The 15000-nt window shown below is 54.7% G+C and overlaps 1 protein-coding gene across 2 annotated transcripts in view; it reads left to right on the top strand.

The window, feature by feature from the left end:
* Positions 1–15000, top strand: part of LOC143301123 (endothelin-converting enzyme homolog) — a 79668-nt gene that overhangs the window by 53108 nt on the left and 11560 nt on the right. For both annotated transcript variants that reach the window (XM_076615178.1, XM_076615179.1), the window contains 6 exons: positions 577–627; positions 2152–2298; positions 2997–3086; positions 10978–11126; positions 12522–12744; positions 14018–14119. In XM_076615178.1, the coding sequence (XP_076471293.1) occupies positions 577–627; positions 2152–2298; positions 2997–3086; positions 10978–11126; positions 12522–12744; positions 14018–14119 (762 nt within the window). The remainder of the gene's footprint in view (positions 1–576; positions 628–2151; positions 2299–2996; positions 3087–10977; positions 11127–12521; positions 12745–14017; positions 14120–15000) is intronic.

Here is a 15000-nt window from a genome sequence, read left to right as displayed (position 1 = left end):
TGTGCAACAGTGATGGTATAATTTGGCTAAGCGCCACGACTTTCACTCCCCCTGCCCTCCCTCCTCCCACCCCGCGCCCACACAACTCACTGGACTGAGTGGTGATCTGGATGCTAGTCATTCGTTTGAGGCGAGTAACCAAGGTCTCGCGTGTAGCATGCATGCACTCAACGCACGTTAAAGAACCCATGACAACAAAAGGGTTATATGAAAATCTGCATTGCGCTAATGCTTTGTTTCCGAATGCCAGCTTTCAAAAGTCGTACGTATTCATATTGAGGTTGTGACTGCTATGCTAAGACATCTGACACAAGTGCAACTGATTTTTAGACTGGTTCGAAAAAGAATCCACAACAACAAGAGTTGCGCCAAAATTAAATCAACGCAAATAGATAGACAGACAGACAGACATACATATATACATACATACATACATACATACATACATACATACATACATACATACATACATGACTGTATAAAATCAATAATAAGTAGATAAATAGCTAATATGTCAATCAATCATTTAGTTAGTCAATCAATCAGTCAGTGACAATGTTGTTGTCTCTGTTACAGATTTACCTCAGCGGTCTTGGGCTGCATTATTCGGAATACGACAGCACTGCGGTGAGTTTCTGTTTGTCTGCTTCATGAAGTGGTCAGTGGATTGGATGGGTGACTAAATGACTGGTTGTTCACTGTTTGGTTAAATGGTTGCTTCTTTGGCTTGTCCGTTGGTTGGTTGGTTGGTTGGTTGGTTGGTTGATTGGCTTGTTTATCGTTCCTCTCAGTTTGTGTCTCTCAGTTTGACGCTGTGTTATACTCGTACATTATACATGTATTAAGTATTCAGTATAACTACATTTATATGCGTACATGTTTGTGTGTCTCTTAGAACAACAGCAGATGTGTAAGTCGGCCAAAGTGCTAATATCTTCACCGTTGGAAAATAAAGATTCATTCATTCATTTATTCATTCCTTCATTCCTTCATGGGTTCGATCACTGGATAGTTGTTTGTTTGATATGTTGCTCACTGGTTGGTTCATTGGTTGGTTTGTTGTCGATTGATTGATTGGTTCAAACGTTGGTTCATTGTTTTTGTCGGTCAGTTAGCTTGTTCATTCATTGCTTGTTTCATCTGGGGGGGGGGGGGTTCACTAAAAGGTTGAATGGTAGGCTCGTTCGTTGGTTCACTGGTTGGTTTCATTGGCTTGTTCATTGGTTGGTTTATTGGTTAGTTGCCTGGTTGGTTCATTTGTTGACTCGTTTTTGGTTTGCCAGTTGGTTCTTTGGTTGGTCCATTGCCTCCTTAAATGGTTGGTTTGAAAATACATTTGATATTAAGTAGCGTGTAGGCTTGGGGTAAGTATAAGCGTATTTGTGTAAACGTGCAAACTTTATTGTTGTTGATGATGCTATTATTTATAAATAATAAATGAATATAAATATTTGATTTCTACTGTAATTGTTAAGTTGTTATGCTGCTTCTTATACTACTGCTACTACTACTACTACTACTACTACTACTACTACTACTACTACTGCTGCTGCTGCTGCTGCGGCTGTTGCAACTACTCTGACTATTACTACTATCGCTGCTGGTGTTGCTGCTGCTGCTGCTTCTACTGATGATGATGATGATGATGACGAGGAGGAGGAGGAAGAGCATGATGATGATGATGATGATGATGATGTTGACGAGGAGGAGGAGGAGGAGGAGCATGATGATGATAATGATGATGATGATGTTGACGAGGAGGAGGAGGAGGAAGAGCATGATGATGATGATGATGATGATGATGATGATGATGACGAGGAGGAGGAGGAGGAAGAGCATGATGATGATGATGATGATGATGATGATGACGATGATGATGACGAGGAGGAGGAGGAGCATGATGAAGATGATGATGAAGATGATGATGATGATGGTGATGATGATGATGACGAGGAGGAGGAGAGGAGCATGAAGAAGATGATGATGATGATGATGATGATGATGATGACGAGGAGGAGGACGAGGAGGAGCATTATGAAGATGATGATGATGATGATGGAGATGATGATGATGACGATGATGATGATGATGATGACGAGGAGGAGGAGGAGGAGGAGCATGATGATGATGATGATGATACCTCTGTGCAAGATGCTGGCACCGTACAAGGCGTACATGCGTGCCATCGCCTCTATGCTGATCCGTGATGCCAACATCACCCTGACAGAGGACGACAAGATGCTTCGCCTGGACAAGTTCGTCGACGATGCTATCACTGTGGAGAAAGAAATGGCCAAGGTTGGGGATCTCCTGTGTGTGTGTGTGTGTCGGGGGAGGATGGGGGGTTGAGGGAGGGAAGGGAGGGTCGGTGAAGGGGGGGGGGCTGTGAGTGTGGGTGTAGGAGAGGAGGGGGTTAGTTGAGGGGGCTGGGGTGGTAGGGGTGGGGATGGTGGTGGCTGTTGGTGGGGTGTGGGGGGTGGTTGGGAGTTCTATGAATGTGTGTGTGTGTGTGGGGGGGGGGGGTGCTATCTCTCTCTCTCTCGCTCTCTCGTTCTCTCTGTGTATGTTTTGTATTAACACCTGCCTGTGCGCACATGCATGCATCCGGTTGTGCTATGCGTGCGCAGCATGCGTGCGTGTTTGAGTGAGTGTATGTGCAAGAGAAAGAGAGACAGAGAGAGAGAATAAGCGCGCACGGGTATATCAATATTCTTTTCATATTATTATGATGATATGTTATTATCATATACGTGCGCTCATGCATATATGCTTCTGTTTGTGCTCTATATCCCTCACTCTCTCCCGTGTATGCGTGCGTGCGCCCCTGTGTGTATGTATGTATGTATCTATCTATAAATCTATGTGTATTAAAAATTTTGTGTGTACGTGTGCGTGTGTGTGTGCATGCTTGCGCTCCTGTGTGTGTGTGTGTGTGTGTGTGTGTGTGTGTGTGTGTGTGTGTGTGTGTGTGTGTGTGTGTGTGTGTGTTCGTGCAGCTAAAGAAGAGCTCCAGCTATGAGACTGATCCCCACTCGCTGGACAGACGACCCACGCTGTCAGCCCTCAACCAGAACTCCAGTGGTCAGGTGCGTCAGGGAGGGGGGGGACACAGAGAGAGGGGTGGGGGGAGGGGAGGGACACAGAGAGGGTGGAGGGAGGGAGAGATAGAGAGAGAGGGGTGGGGGGGAGGGGAGGGACACAGAGAGAGGGGTGGGGGGAGGGAGAGACACAGAGAGAGGGGTGGGGGAGGGAGAGAGAGGGGTGGGGGGAGGGAGAGACACAGAGAGAGGGGTGGGGGGAGGGAGAGACACAGAGAGAGGGGTGGGGGAGGGAGAGAGAGGGGTGGGGGGAGGGAGAGACACAGAGAGAGGGGTGGGGGGAGGGAGAGACACAGAGAGAGGGGTGGGGGAGGGAGAGATAGAGAGAGAGGGGTGGGGGGAGGGAGAGACACAGAGAGAGGGGTGGGGGGAGGGAGGGACAGAGAGAGGGGTGGGGGGAGGGAGAGACACAGAGAGAGGGGTGGGGGGAGGGAGAGACACAGAGAGAGGGGTGGGGGAGGGAGAGAGAGGGGTGGGGGGAGGGGAGAGACACAGAGAGAGGGGTGGGGGGAGGGGAGGGACACAGAGAGAGGGGTGGGGGGAGGGAGAGACACAGAGAGAGGGGTGGGGGAGGGAGAGACACAGAGAGAGGGGTGGGGGGAGAGACAGAGAGAGAGGGGTGGGGGAGGGAGGGACACAGAGAGAGGGGTGGGGGAGAGAGGGACACAGAGAGAGGGGTGGGGGAGAGAGGGACACAGAGAGAGGGGTGGGGGGAGAGACAGAGAGAGAGGGGTGGGGGAGGGAGGGACACAGAGAGAGGGGTGGAGGGAGGGAGGGACACAGAGAGAGGGGTGGAGGGAGGGAGGGACACAGAGAGAGGGGTGGGGGAGAGAGGGACACAGAGAGAGGGGTGGGGGGAGAGACACAGAGAGAGGGGTGGGGGGAGAGACACAGAGAGAGGGGTGGAGGGAGGGAGGGACACAGAGAGAGGGGTGGGGGAGGGAGAGACACAGAGAGAGGGGTGGGGGAGAGAGGGACACAGAGAGAGGGGTGGGGGAGAGAGGGACACAGAGAGAGGGGTGGGGGGAGAGACACAGAGAGAGGGGTGGGGGAGGGAGGGACACAGAGAGAGGGGTGGAGGGAGGGAGGGACACAGAGAGAGGGGTGGGGGAGGGAGAGACACAGAGAGAGGGGTGGAGGGAGGGAGGGACACAGAGAGAGGGGTGGAGGGAGGGAGGGACACAGAGAGAGGGGTGGGGGAGGGAGAGACACAGAGAGAGGGGTGGGGGGAGGGAGAGATAGAGGGGTGGGGGAGGGAGAGACACAGAGAGAGGGGTGGGGGGAGGGAGAGATAGAGGGGTGGGGGAGGGAGGGACACAGAGAGAGGGGTGGGGGAGGGAGAGACACAGAGAGAGGGGTGGGGGGAGGGAGAGATAGAGGGGTGGGGGAGGGAGGGACACAGAGAGAGGGGTGGGGGAGGGAGAGACACAGAGAGAGGGGTGGGGGGAGGGAGAGATAGAGGGGTGGGGGAGGGAGAGACACAGAGAGAGGGGTGGGGGGAGGGAGAGACAGAGAGAGAGAGGTGGGGGGAGGGAGAGATAGAGGGGTGGGGGAGGGAGAGACACAGAGAGAGGGGTGGGGGGAGGGAGAGACACAGAGAGAGGGGTGGGGGAGGGAGAGATAGAGGGGTGGGGGAGGGAGGGACACAGAGAGAGGGGTGGGGGAGGGACACAGAGAGAGGGGTGGGGGGAGGGAGAGACACAGAGAGAGGGGTGGGGGGAGGGAGAGACACAGAGAGAGGGGTGGGGGGGAGGGAGGGACACAGAGAGAGGGGTGGGGGGGAGGGAGGGACACAGAGAGAGGGGTGGGGGGGAGGGAGGGACACAGAGAGAGGGATGGGGGAGGGAGGGACACAGAGAGAGGGGTGGGGGGAGGGAGAGACACAGAGAGAGGGGTGGGGGGAGGGAGGGACACAGAGAGAGGGGTGGGGGGAGAGACACAGAGAGAGAGGTGGGGGGAGGGAGGGACACAGAGAGAGGGGTGGGGGAGGGAGACACAGAGAGAGGGGTGGAGGGAGGGAGAGACACAGAGAGAGGGGTGGAGGGAGGGAGAGACACAGAGAGAGGGGTGGGGGGAGGGACACAGAGAGAGGGGTGGAGGGAGGGAGAGACACAGAGAGAGGGGTGGGGGGAGGGACACAGAGAGAGGGGTGGGGGAGGGAGAGACACAGAGAGAGGGGTGGGGGGAGGGAGAGACACAGAGAGAGGGGTGGGGGGAGGGAGAGATAGAGGGGTGGGGGAGGGAGAGACACAGAGAGAGGGGTGGGGGGAGGGAGAGACAGAGAGAGAGGGGTGGGGGAGGGAGAGATAGAGAGGTGGGGGAGGGAGAGATAGAGAGGGGTGGGGGAGGGAGAGACAGAGAGAGAGAGGTGGGGGAGGGAGAGATAGAGAGGGGTGGGGGAGGGAGAGACACTGAGAGAGGGGTGGGGGGAGGGAGAGACACAGAGAGAGAGGTGGGGGAGGGAGAGACAGAGAGAGGGGTGGGGGAGGGAGAGACACAGAGAGAGGGGTGGGGGGAGGGACACAGAGAGAGGGGTGGGGGGAGAGACACAGAGGGGTGGGGGGAGAGACACAGAGGGGTGGGGGGAGAGACACAGAGAGAGGGGTGGGGGAGGGAGAGACAGAGAGAGGGGTGGGGGAGGGAGAGACACAGAGAGAGGGGTGGGGAGGGAGAGACAGAGAGAGGGGTGGGCGGAGGGAGGGACAGAGAGAGGGGTGGGGGGAGGGAGAGACACAGAGAGAGGGGTGGGGGGAGGGAGGGACACAGAGAGAGTGGTGGGGGAGGGAGAGAGGGGTGGGGGAGGGAGAGACAGAGAGAGGGGTGGGGGGAGGGAGGGACAGAGAGAGGGGTGGGGGGAGAGACACAGAGAGAGGGGTGGGGGGAGGGAGAGACAGAGAGAGGGGTGGGGGGAGAGACACAGAGAGAGGGGTGGGGGGAGGGAGAGACACAGAGAGAGGGGTGGGGGAGGGAGAGACAGAGAGAGGGGTGGGGGGAGGGAGGGACAGAGAGAGGGGTGGGGGGAGAGACACAGAGAGAGGGGTGGGGGGAGGGAGAGACACAGAGAGAGGGGTGGGGGGAGGGAGGGACACAGAGAGAGGGGTGGGGGAGGGAGAGACAGAGAGAGGGGTGGGGGGAGGGAGAGACAGAGAGAGGGGTGGGGGAGGGACACAGAGAGAGGGGTGGGGGAGGGAGAGACAGAGAGAGGGGTGGGGGGAGGGAGGGACACAGAGAGAGGGGTGGGGAGAGGGACACAGAGAGGGGTGGGGGGAGGGACACAGAGAGAGGGGAGGGAGGGAGAGATAGAGAGAGAGGGGTGGGGGGAGGGAGAGACACAGAGAGAGGGGTGGGGGGAGGGACACAGAGAGAGGGGTGGGGGAGGGAGGGACACAGAGAGAGGGGTGGGGGAGGGAGAGACAGAGAGAGGGGTGGGGGGAGGGAGGGACACAGAGAGAGGGGTGGGGGGAGGGAGAGACACAGAGAGAGGGGTGGGGGGAGGGACACAGAGAGAGGGGTGGGGGAGGGAGGGACACAGAGAGAGGGGTGGGGGAGGGAGAGACAGAGAGAGGGGTGGGGGGAGGGAGGGACACAGAGAGAGGGGTGGGGGGAGAGACACAGAGAGAGGGGTGGGGGAGGGAGGGACACAGAGAGAGGGGTGGGGGAGGGAGAGACAGAGGGGTGGGGGGAGGGAGGGACACAGAGAGGGGTGGGGGGAGAGACACAGAGAGAGGGGTGGGGGGAGGGAGAGACACAGAGAGAGGGGTGGGGGGAGGGAGGGACACAGAGAGAGGGGTGGGGGGAGGGACACAGAGAGGGGTGGGGGGAGAGACACAGAGAGAGGGGTGGGGGAGGGAGAGACACAGAGAGAGGGGTGGTGGGAGGGACACAGAGAGGGGTGGGGGGAGAGACACAGAGAGAGGGGTGGGGGAGGGAGAGACACAGAGAGAGGGGTGGGGGGAGGGAGAGACACAGAGAGAGGGGTGGGGGGAGGGAGAGACACAGAGAGAGGGGTGGGGGGAGGGACACAGAGAGGGGTGGGGGGAGAGACACAGAGAGGGGTGGGGGGAGAGACACAGAGAGAGGGGTGGGGAGAGAGAGACAGAGAGAGGGGTGGAGGGAGGGAGGGACACAGAGAGGGGTGGGGGGAGAGACACAGAGAGAGGGGTGGGGGGAGGGAGAGACACAGAGAGAGGGGTGGGGGGAGGGAGGGACACAGAGAGAGGGGTGGGGGGAGGGACACAGAGAGGGGTGGGGGGAGAGACACAGAGAGAGGGGTGGGGGAGGGAGAGACACAGAGAGAGGGGTGGGGGGAGGGACACAGAGAGGGGTGGGGGGAGAGACACAGAGAGAGGGGTGGGGGAGGGAGAGACACAGAGAGAGGGGTGGGGGGAGGGAGAGACACAGAGAGAGGGGTGGGGGGAGGGAGAGACACAGAGAGAGGGGTGGGGGGAGGGACACAGAGAGGGGTGGGGGGAGAGACACAGAGAGGGGTGGGGGGAGAGACACAGAGAGAGGGGTGGGGAGAGAGAGACAGAGAGAGGGGTGGAGGGAGGGAGGGACAGAGAGAGAGGGGTGGAGGGAGGGAGAGACACGGAGAGGGGTGGTGGGGGGGAGGGAGAGGGGTGGGGGGAGGGAGAGACACAGAGAGGGTGTGGGGAGGGAGAGAGGGGTGGGGGAGGGAGGGAGGGACAGAGAGAGGGGTGGGGGAAGGGAGAGAGAGACACAGAGAGGGTGTGGGGAGGGAGAGACACGTGGGGGGAGGGAGAGACACAGAGAGGGTGGGGGGAGGGAGAGAGAGACACAGAGAGGGTGTGGGGAGGGAGAGACACGTGGGGGGAGGGAGAGACACAGAGAGGGTGGGGGGAGGGAGAGAGGGGTGGGGGAGGGAGGGAGGGACAGAGAGAGGGGTGGGGGAAGGGAGAGACACGGAGAGGGGTGGTGGGGGGAGGGAAAGACACAGAGAGGGGTGGGGGGAGGGAGAGAGAGACAGAGAGGGGTGGAGGGAGGGAGAGAGAGAGAGGGGTGGGGGGAGGGAGAGACAGAGAGGGGTGGAGGGAGGGAGAGAGAGAGAGGGGTGGGGGGAGGGAGAGACACAGAGAGAGGGGTGGGGGGAGGGAGAGACACTGAGAGAGGGGTGGGGGGAGGGAGAGACACGGAGAGAGGGGTGGGGGGGGGGGAGAGAGAGACGGGCAGGGAGAGAGGAAGTGAGGGAGTAAGTTACGGGTGAAGGGAATGACGAGTTTCAGTTTCAGTTTCAGTAGCTCAAGGAGGCGTCACTGCGTTCGGACAAAACCATACACGCTACACCACATCTGCCAAGCAGATGCCTGACCAGCAGCGTAACCCAACGCGCTTAAAGGACGAGTGAGGGGAAAGAGAGAACGAGGAAGGAGGGGGGGGGGGGCGGGTGAGGGAGGAGGGAGCCAGGAAGAGGGACTGAGACAGAATGAGAGAGAGAGAGAGAGAGAGAGAGAGAGAGAGAGAGAGAGAGAGAGAATTACGGAGGTAAGGGGGTGGGGAGTGAATGAGGGAAGGAGAGAGGGAGGGTAGAGGGGTAGAGAGAGAGAGAGAGAGTGACAGAGTGATGGAGGGAGTGGGGCATTGAAAGATGGATCAATCTGGTGAGGAAGGGATGGGGCATTGAGAGATGGATCAATCTGGTTAGGAAGGAATGGGGCATTGAGAGATGGATCAATCTGGTTAGGAAGGAATGGGGCATTGAGAGATGGATCAATCTGGTGAGGAAGGGATGGAGGGAGTGGGGCATTGAGAGATGGATCAATCTGGTTAGGAAGGGATGGAGGGAGTGGGGCATTGAGAGATGGATCAATCTGGTGAGGAAGGGATGGAGGGAGTGGGGCATTGAGAGATGGATCAATCTGGTGAGGAAGGGATGGAGGGAGTGGGGCATTGAGAGATGGATCAATCTGGTTAGGAAGTGATGGAGGGAGTGGGGCATTGAGAGATGGATCAATCTGGTTAGGAAGTGATGGAGGGAGTGGGGCATTGAGAGATGGATCAATCTGGTTAGGAAGGGATGGATGGAGTGGGGCATTGAGAGATGGATCAATCTGGTGAGGAAGGGATGGAGGGAGTGGGGCATTGAGAGATGGATCAATCTGGTGAGGAAGGGATGGAGTGGGGCATTGAGAGATGGATCAATCTGGTGAGGAAGGGATGGAGGGAGTGGGGCATTGAGAGATGGATCAATCTGGTGAGGAAGGGATGGAGGGAGTGGGGCATTGAGAGATGGATCAATCTGGTGAGGAAGGGATGGAGGGAGTGGGGCATTGAGAGATGGATCAATCTGGTGAGGAAGGGATGGAGGGAGTGGGGCATTGAGAGATGGATCAATCTGGTGAGGAAGGGATGGAGGGAGTGGGGCATTGAGAGATGGATCAATCTGGTTAGGAAGGGATGGAGGGAGTGGGGCATTGAGAGATGGATCAATCTGGTGAGGAAGGGATGGAGGGAGTGGGGCATTGAGAGATGGATCAATCTGGTGAGGAAGGGATGGAGGGAGTGGGGCATTGAGAGATGGATCAATCTGGTGAGGAAGGGATGGAGGGAGTGGGGCATTGAGAGATGGATCAATCTGGTGAGGAAGGGATGGAGGGAGTGGGGCATTGAGAGATGGATCAATCTGGTGAGGAAGGGATGGATGGAGTGGGGCATTGAGAGATGGATCAATCTGGTGAGGAAGGGATGGAGGGAGTGGGGCATTGAGAGATGGACCAATCTGGTTAGGAAGGGATGGAGGGAGTGGGGCATTGAGAGATGGATCAATCTGGTGAGGAAGGGATGGGGGGAGTGGGGCATTGAGAGATGGATCAATCTGGTTAGGAAGGGATGGGGCTGAGTGACTGACGGAGTAGGGGAGGGAGGGAGGGAGGGAGGGAGAGGTGATGAAGAGAGGGACTGAGTGAGGGAAGGAGGGAGGGAGGGAGGGAGCGATTGAGTAAGGGGAAGAGAGAGCGAGGAAGGGAGGGAGGGGGGAATATACTGACTGATGTCCTCCCCCAACCCCCCTCTCTCTCTCTCTCTCTCTCTCTCTCTCGGTCTGTCTGTCTGTCTGCCTCTCTCTCTCTCTCTCTCTCTCTCGTCGCTCTCCCTGCCTGTCTATTTGCATGTCTGTCTGTATATCTTTGTCTGTCTCTTTCCATCTGGCTGTGTAACTATCTTCTTTTCTTCTTCTCGTATTTCCGTGATTTTTCTCTTGCTTTTTCACTTTTCCCTCTTTTTTTCTTTTTTCGTTTTGCTGTTGTTTATGTATTTGTTTTCGAGGGCTGGATGATAAAAAAAAAGCATGTATGCTTAATTTATTACCCTCAGAAAATAAAAATGATTCATTCATTCTTCATTCATTCATTCTCTCTCTCTCTCTCTCTCTCTCTCTCTCTCTCTCTCTCTCTCTCTCTCTCTCTCTCTCTCTCTCTCTCTCTCTCTCTCCCAACATATATGGCTATGATATGAAAGAACCATTTCCATTGTCTTGATGAAAATCGATGAGTGTGTGCGTGTGTGTGCGTGCATGCATGTGTGTGCGTGCATGTGCGTGTATATGTGCGTGTGTGCGTGCGTGCGATATGTGTGCGTGCATGTTTGTGCGTGTGTATGTGTGTGTGGGGGGGTGGGGTGGGTGGGGGGAGGAGGTACGGGGGTTTGTGTGTGTGTGTCTGTGTATGTTATTTTTCCTCTGTATATCTTCATGCACTGTTTTGTATCTTTATGCACAATGGTACATGGCATGATATGTATCGTTTTAAGCGAGGCGCCTGGGGCCCATTATGAATTAGGGGGAGTCTGGCGCCATGAGAATGCTATATTCCTTTCTGAGAATGCTATATTCCTTTCTGAGAATGCTATATTCCTTTCTGTACAGGTGGACTGGGTCAGCCTCTTCAAGTACATGTTCAACACACACTCCCACGTGTTGGTGACGGAGAACACCCACGTGGTGGTCTATGAACAGGAGTACATCCAGAAACTGACCATCTGGCTCAGTCGGCTGGACCCCTCCAAAAAATCTCGGTGAGAGAGAGAGGGAGAGGGGGAAGGAGAGGGTGGGAAGAGAGAGTGACTTAAGACTGAAGATGGTTTATTCTTTATGACGGGCTGCAATAGCCGAATGGTTAAAGCGCTGGACTTTCAATCTGAGGGTCCTGGGTTCGAATCTCGGTGCACCTGGTGGGTAAAGGGTGGAGATTTTTCCGATCTCTCAGGTCAACATATGTGCAGACCTGCTAGTGCCTGAACCCCCTTCGTGTGTATGCGCACGCAGAAGATCAAATTCGCACGTAAAAGATCCTGTAATCCATGTCAGCGTTCGGTGGGTTATGGGAACAAGAACATAGCCAGCATGCACACCCCCGAAAACGGAGTATGGCTGCCTACATGGCGGGGTAAACAAATAAGAAAAGGTCATACACGTAAAATGTTACATGTCTGTCTGAGTGTGTATGTGTGTGCGTCTGAAATCTGATTGAATGACACAGGAAACGAATGATGAGCCCCCAGTGGCAGCCGTCAGTCGGCTCTACCCAGGTAGGCAGCCTGTGGTGCAAATGTCCCCGTGTATGTAAAGCGCTTAGAGCTTGGTCTCTGACCGAGGATAGGCGCTATATAAGTATCCACATCAATCAATCAATATTCACATTAGGCCTCAACCCCTCGTGAAGGGGAATGTGAACAATGTGAGAGAGAGAGAGAGAGAGAGAGAGAGAGAACGAACGAAAAATTATTTTAGATAGGAAGATAGAGAGTGGGAGAGAGAGTGTGGGACAGGGGGACAGACAGACAGACAGACAGACAGACAGAAAAGGTGGCTGGGCAGGGAGAGAGAGAGAGAGAGAGAGACAGGGACAGAGAGACGGAGAGACAGAATCACAGAGAGAGAGAGAGAAAAAAAAACAAAGATATAGAGGCAGAGATAGACACAGAGGGACAAAGACACAGAGACAGACAGACAGACAAACAAACAGACTGACAGACAGACAGAGAGCACCCACACCACACACACACCCACACACCACACACACCCAACACCACCCTAACACCCGACACACACCTACTCTGCAACCACTCGGCGCCATACCACCACATAACCACCCAACCAACCAACCAACCACCCACCCATCCACATACAACACCCCACCACCACCACCACCCCTCACCTACCCACTCTAAAACCAACCCCACCTCTCCCCCATCACACACACACACACACACACACACACACACACACACACACACACACACACACACACACACACACACTCCACACACCCCAACCTCTCCCACATGAAGATGATGAGGTTTTTCTCCTTTTTTTTTCTTTTCTTTCTTTCTTGCCTTTCCTACCCGTCCCCACCCCCCATCCCTCACTCCACCCTCCACCCCCCCACACTGCTCCACACCGTCGCCCAGAATGCTGAACAACTACATGATGTGGCGCCTGGCCAGCGCCTATTCGCGCTACCTGTCGTGGGACTACCTGCACGCCTACTACACGTGGAAGGAAGAGTATGAGGGCAGCCTGGAGAGGCCCCAGGCCTGGTACTCGTGCCTGTCCTGGCTGGACAGGGCCATGCCTGACGCCATGGGCGCCCTCTTCGTCAAGGACCACTTCGTCGACAAGGACAAGGAGGCCGTCAGTTCCGCTTTCCGGTTTCCTTCCTTCCTTCCAAAAGGGGGTGTGGGGGTGGGGAGGGTAAGAGGGGCGGGGGGAGGGGGAGGGGGAGGGAGGGAGGCCGTCAGTTCCGCTTTCCGGTTTCCTTCCTTCCTTCCAAAAGGGGGTGTGGGGGTGGGGAGGGTAAGAGGGGCGGGTGGTGGGGGTGGGGGTGGGGAGGGAGGGAGGCGTCAGATCAGAGGCGCGCGTGTGTGGTCAGATTCATGTGCGCTGAACATTGCACAACCACTTCTGATGGTCACGGGTCATGATCTTTTTTTCTTTTTTCTTTTTTTTTGGGGGGGGGGGAGTGTGTGTGTGTGTGTGTGGGGGGGCGCACCGTGAAAGCGATTTGTGGTAATGGTGGTGGTGGTGATGATGATGATGATGGTGGTGATGATGGTTGTGGTGATGGTGATGATGATGATGGTTGTGGTGATGATGGTTGTGGTGATTATGGTGGTGATGATGGTTGTGGTGATGGTGATGATGGTGATGGTTGATGGTGATGATGATGGTGATGATGGTGATGAAGATAAGGAGGAGGAGGATGGTGACAATGATGGTGATGGCGAGGAGGAGGAGGAGGAGAAGGAGAAGGCGGAGGAGTGTGATGATGATGATGATGATGATTAATGGTGATGATGATGACGACGACGACCATAATGACTATTATCATTATGATGATTGAAGATGATGGTGGTGATGATGACGATTGTAATGACGACGTTCATGATGATGATGATTCACTATAATGATGATGATGATAATGGTGGTAACGACGACACCACTCATGACAAAGACGAGGACGATAAATAGATGGTGATGACTTCGACTAAAACGACGACGGCGACAGCGAGATGATAACGGTCGTGATACAAAATCCGTTTATCTGCTCCTAAAGACAGAAAGAAAAAGAAAATGTGTCTTTCATTATGGTGCTTTCCTCCCTTAGAACATTGGGAATCAAACCAACCATAAACATGGACAATAGTGTCCTCCATGAGATATCAGTAGTTTACTAGGCAATGCCATGTATGACCAAAGCCAACAGCTGTTCAAACCTTGTCCTCATAATTTATATCCACCCATAGGCCCACGAACTTTTTTTCCCCAAACGACAATGGACAAGTTTTGTTTTTTTTCTTACATGGAACAACAATGAGCAAACTTTATATTGAACGATTACACCTTTTCTTCGAGCACAGTGACAAGCTCCGTCCTACACATGAGGGCTGTGACTTTTTCCTCACAGGCCCACAACATGACTCACTACCTGAAGGCGGCTCTGACAGACAGTCTGAGCAGTCGGCTTCACTGGATGTCTCCCGCCACCAGGCAGATCGCCAGACAGAAGGTGGGTGTGGTGGTGATGGTGATGGTGATGGTGATGATGAGCCTGGTGCTGGTGATGACGATGATGATGATGATGGTGATGATGGTGGTGGTGGTGATGGTGGTGGTGATGATGATGGGGATGATGATGATCTTGATGATGAGGATGATGATGGTGATGGGGGTGATGATGATGGGGATGATGATGATCTTGATGATGAGGATGATGATGGTGATGGGGGTGATGATGATGGGGATGATGATGATGATGATGATAATGGTGATGATGGTGATGGTGATCATGATGGTGATGATGATGATGGGAGTGTATGATGATAGGGATGATGATGATGATGATGATGATAATGGTGATGATGGTGATGGTGATCATGATGGTGATGATGATGATGGGAGTGTATGATGATAGGGATGATGATGATGATGATGATGATGATGATGATGATGATGATGATGATGATGGGAGTGTATGATGATGGGGATGATGATGATGATGATGATGATGATGGGAGTGTATGATGATGTGGATGATGGTGATGATGACGATGATGATGGGGGTGATGATGTGTATGATCATGGGGATGATGGTGTTGATGATGATGATGATGGAGATGATGATGGGGGTGATGATGGAGATGATGACAATGATGATGATGATGATGATGATGGAGGTGATGATGGGAATGATGATGTTGATGATGGAGATGGTGTGAAGGGAGTGGTGAAAAAACGTAGAGATGTTTGAGAAAACAGCAATGACGAAGTTTCACACACACACACACACACACACACACACACACACACACACACACACACACACACACAAATGCATGATGCACACACACACGCGCGCGCGCGTGCGCGTTCATGTGCATCGAAAACTAG

Source organism: Babylonia areolata, chromosome 27 (assembly GCF_041734735.1).
Source record: "Babylonia areolata isolate BAREFJ2019XMU chromosome 27, ASM4173473v1, whole genome shotgun sequence".
Classification (NCBI taxonomy): domain Eukaryota; kingdom Metazoa; phylum Mollusca; class Gastropoda; order Neogastropoda; family Buccinidae; genus Babylonia; species Babylonia areolata.
The sequence above is the reverse complement of the archived record's forward strand: the minus strand, read 5'-3'. Positions and strand labels throughout refer to the sequence as shown.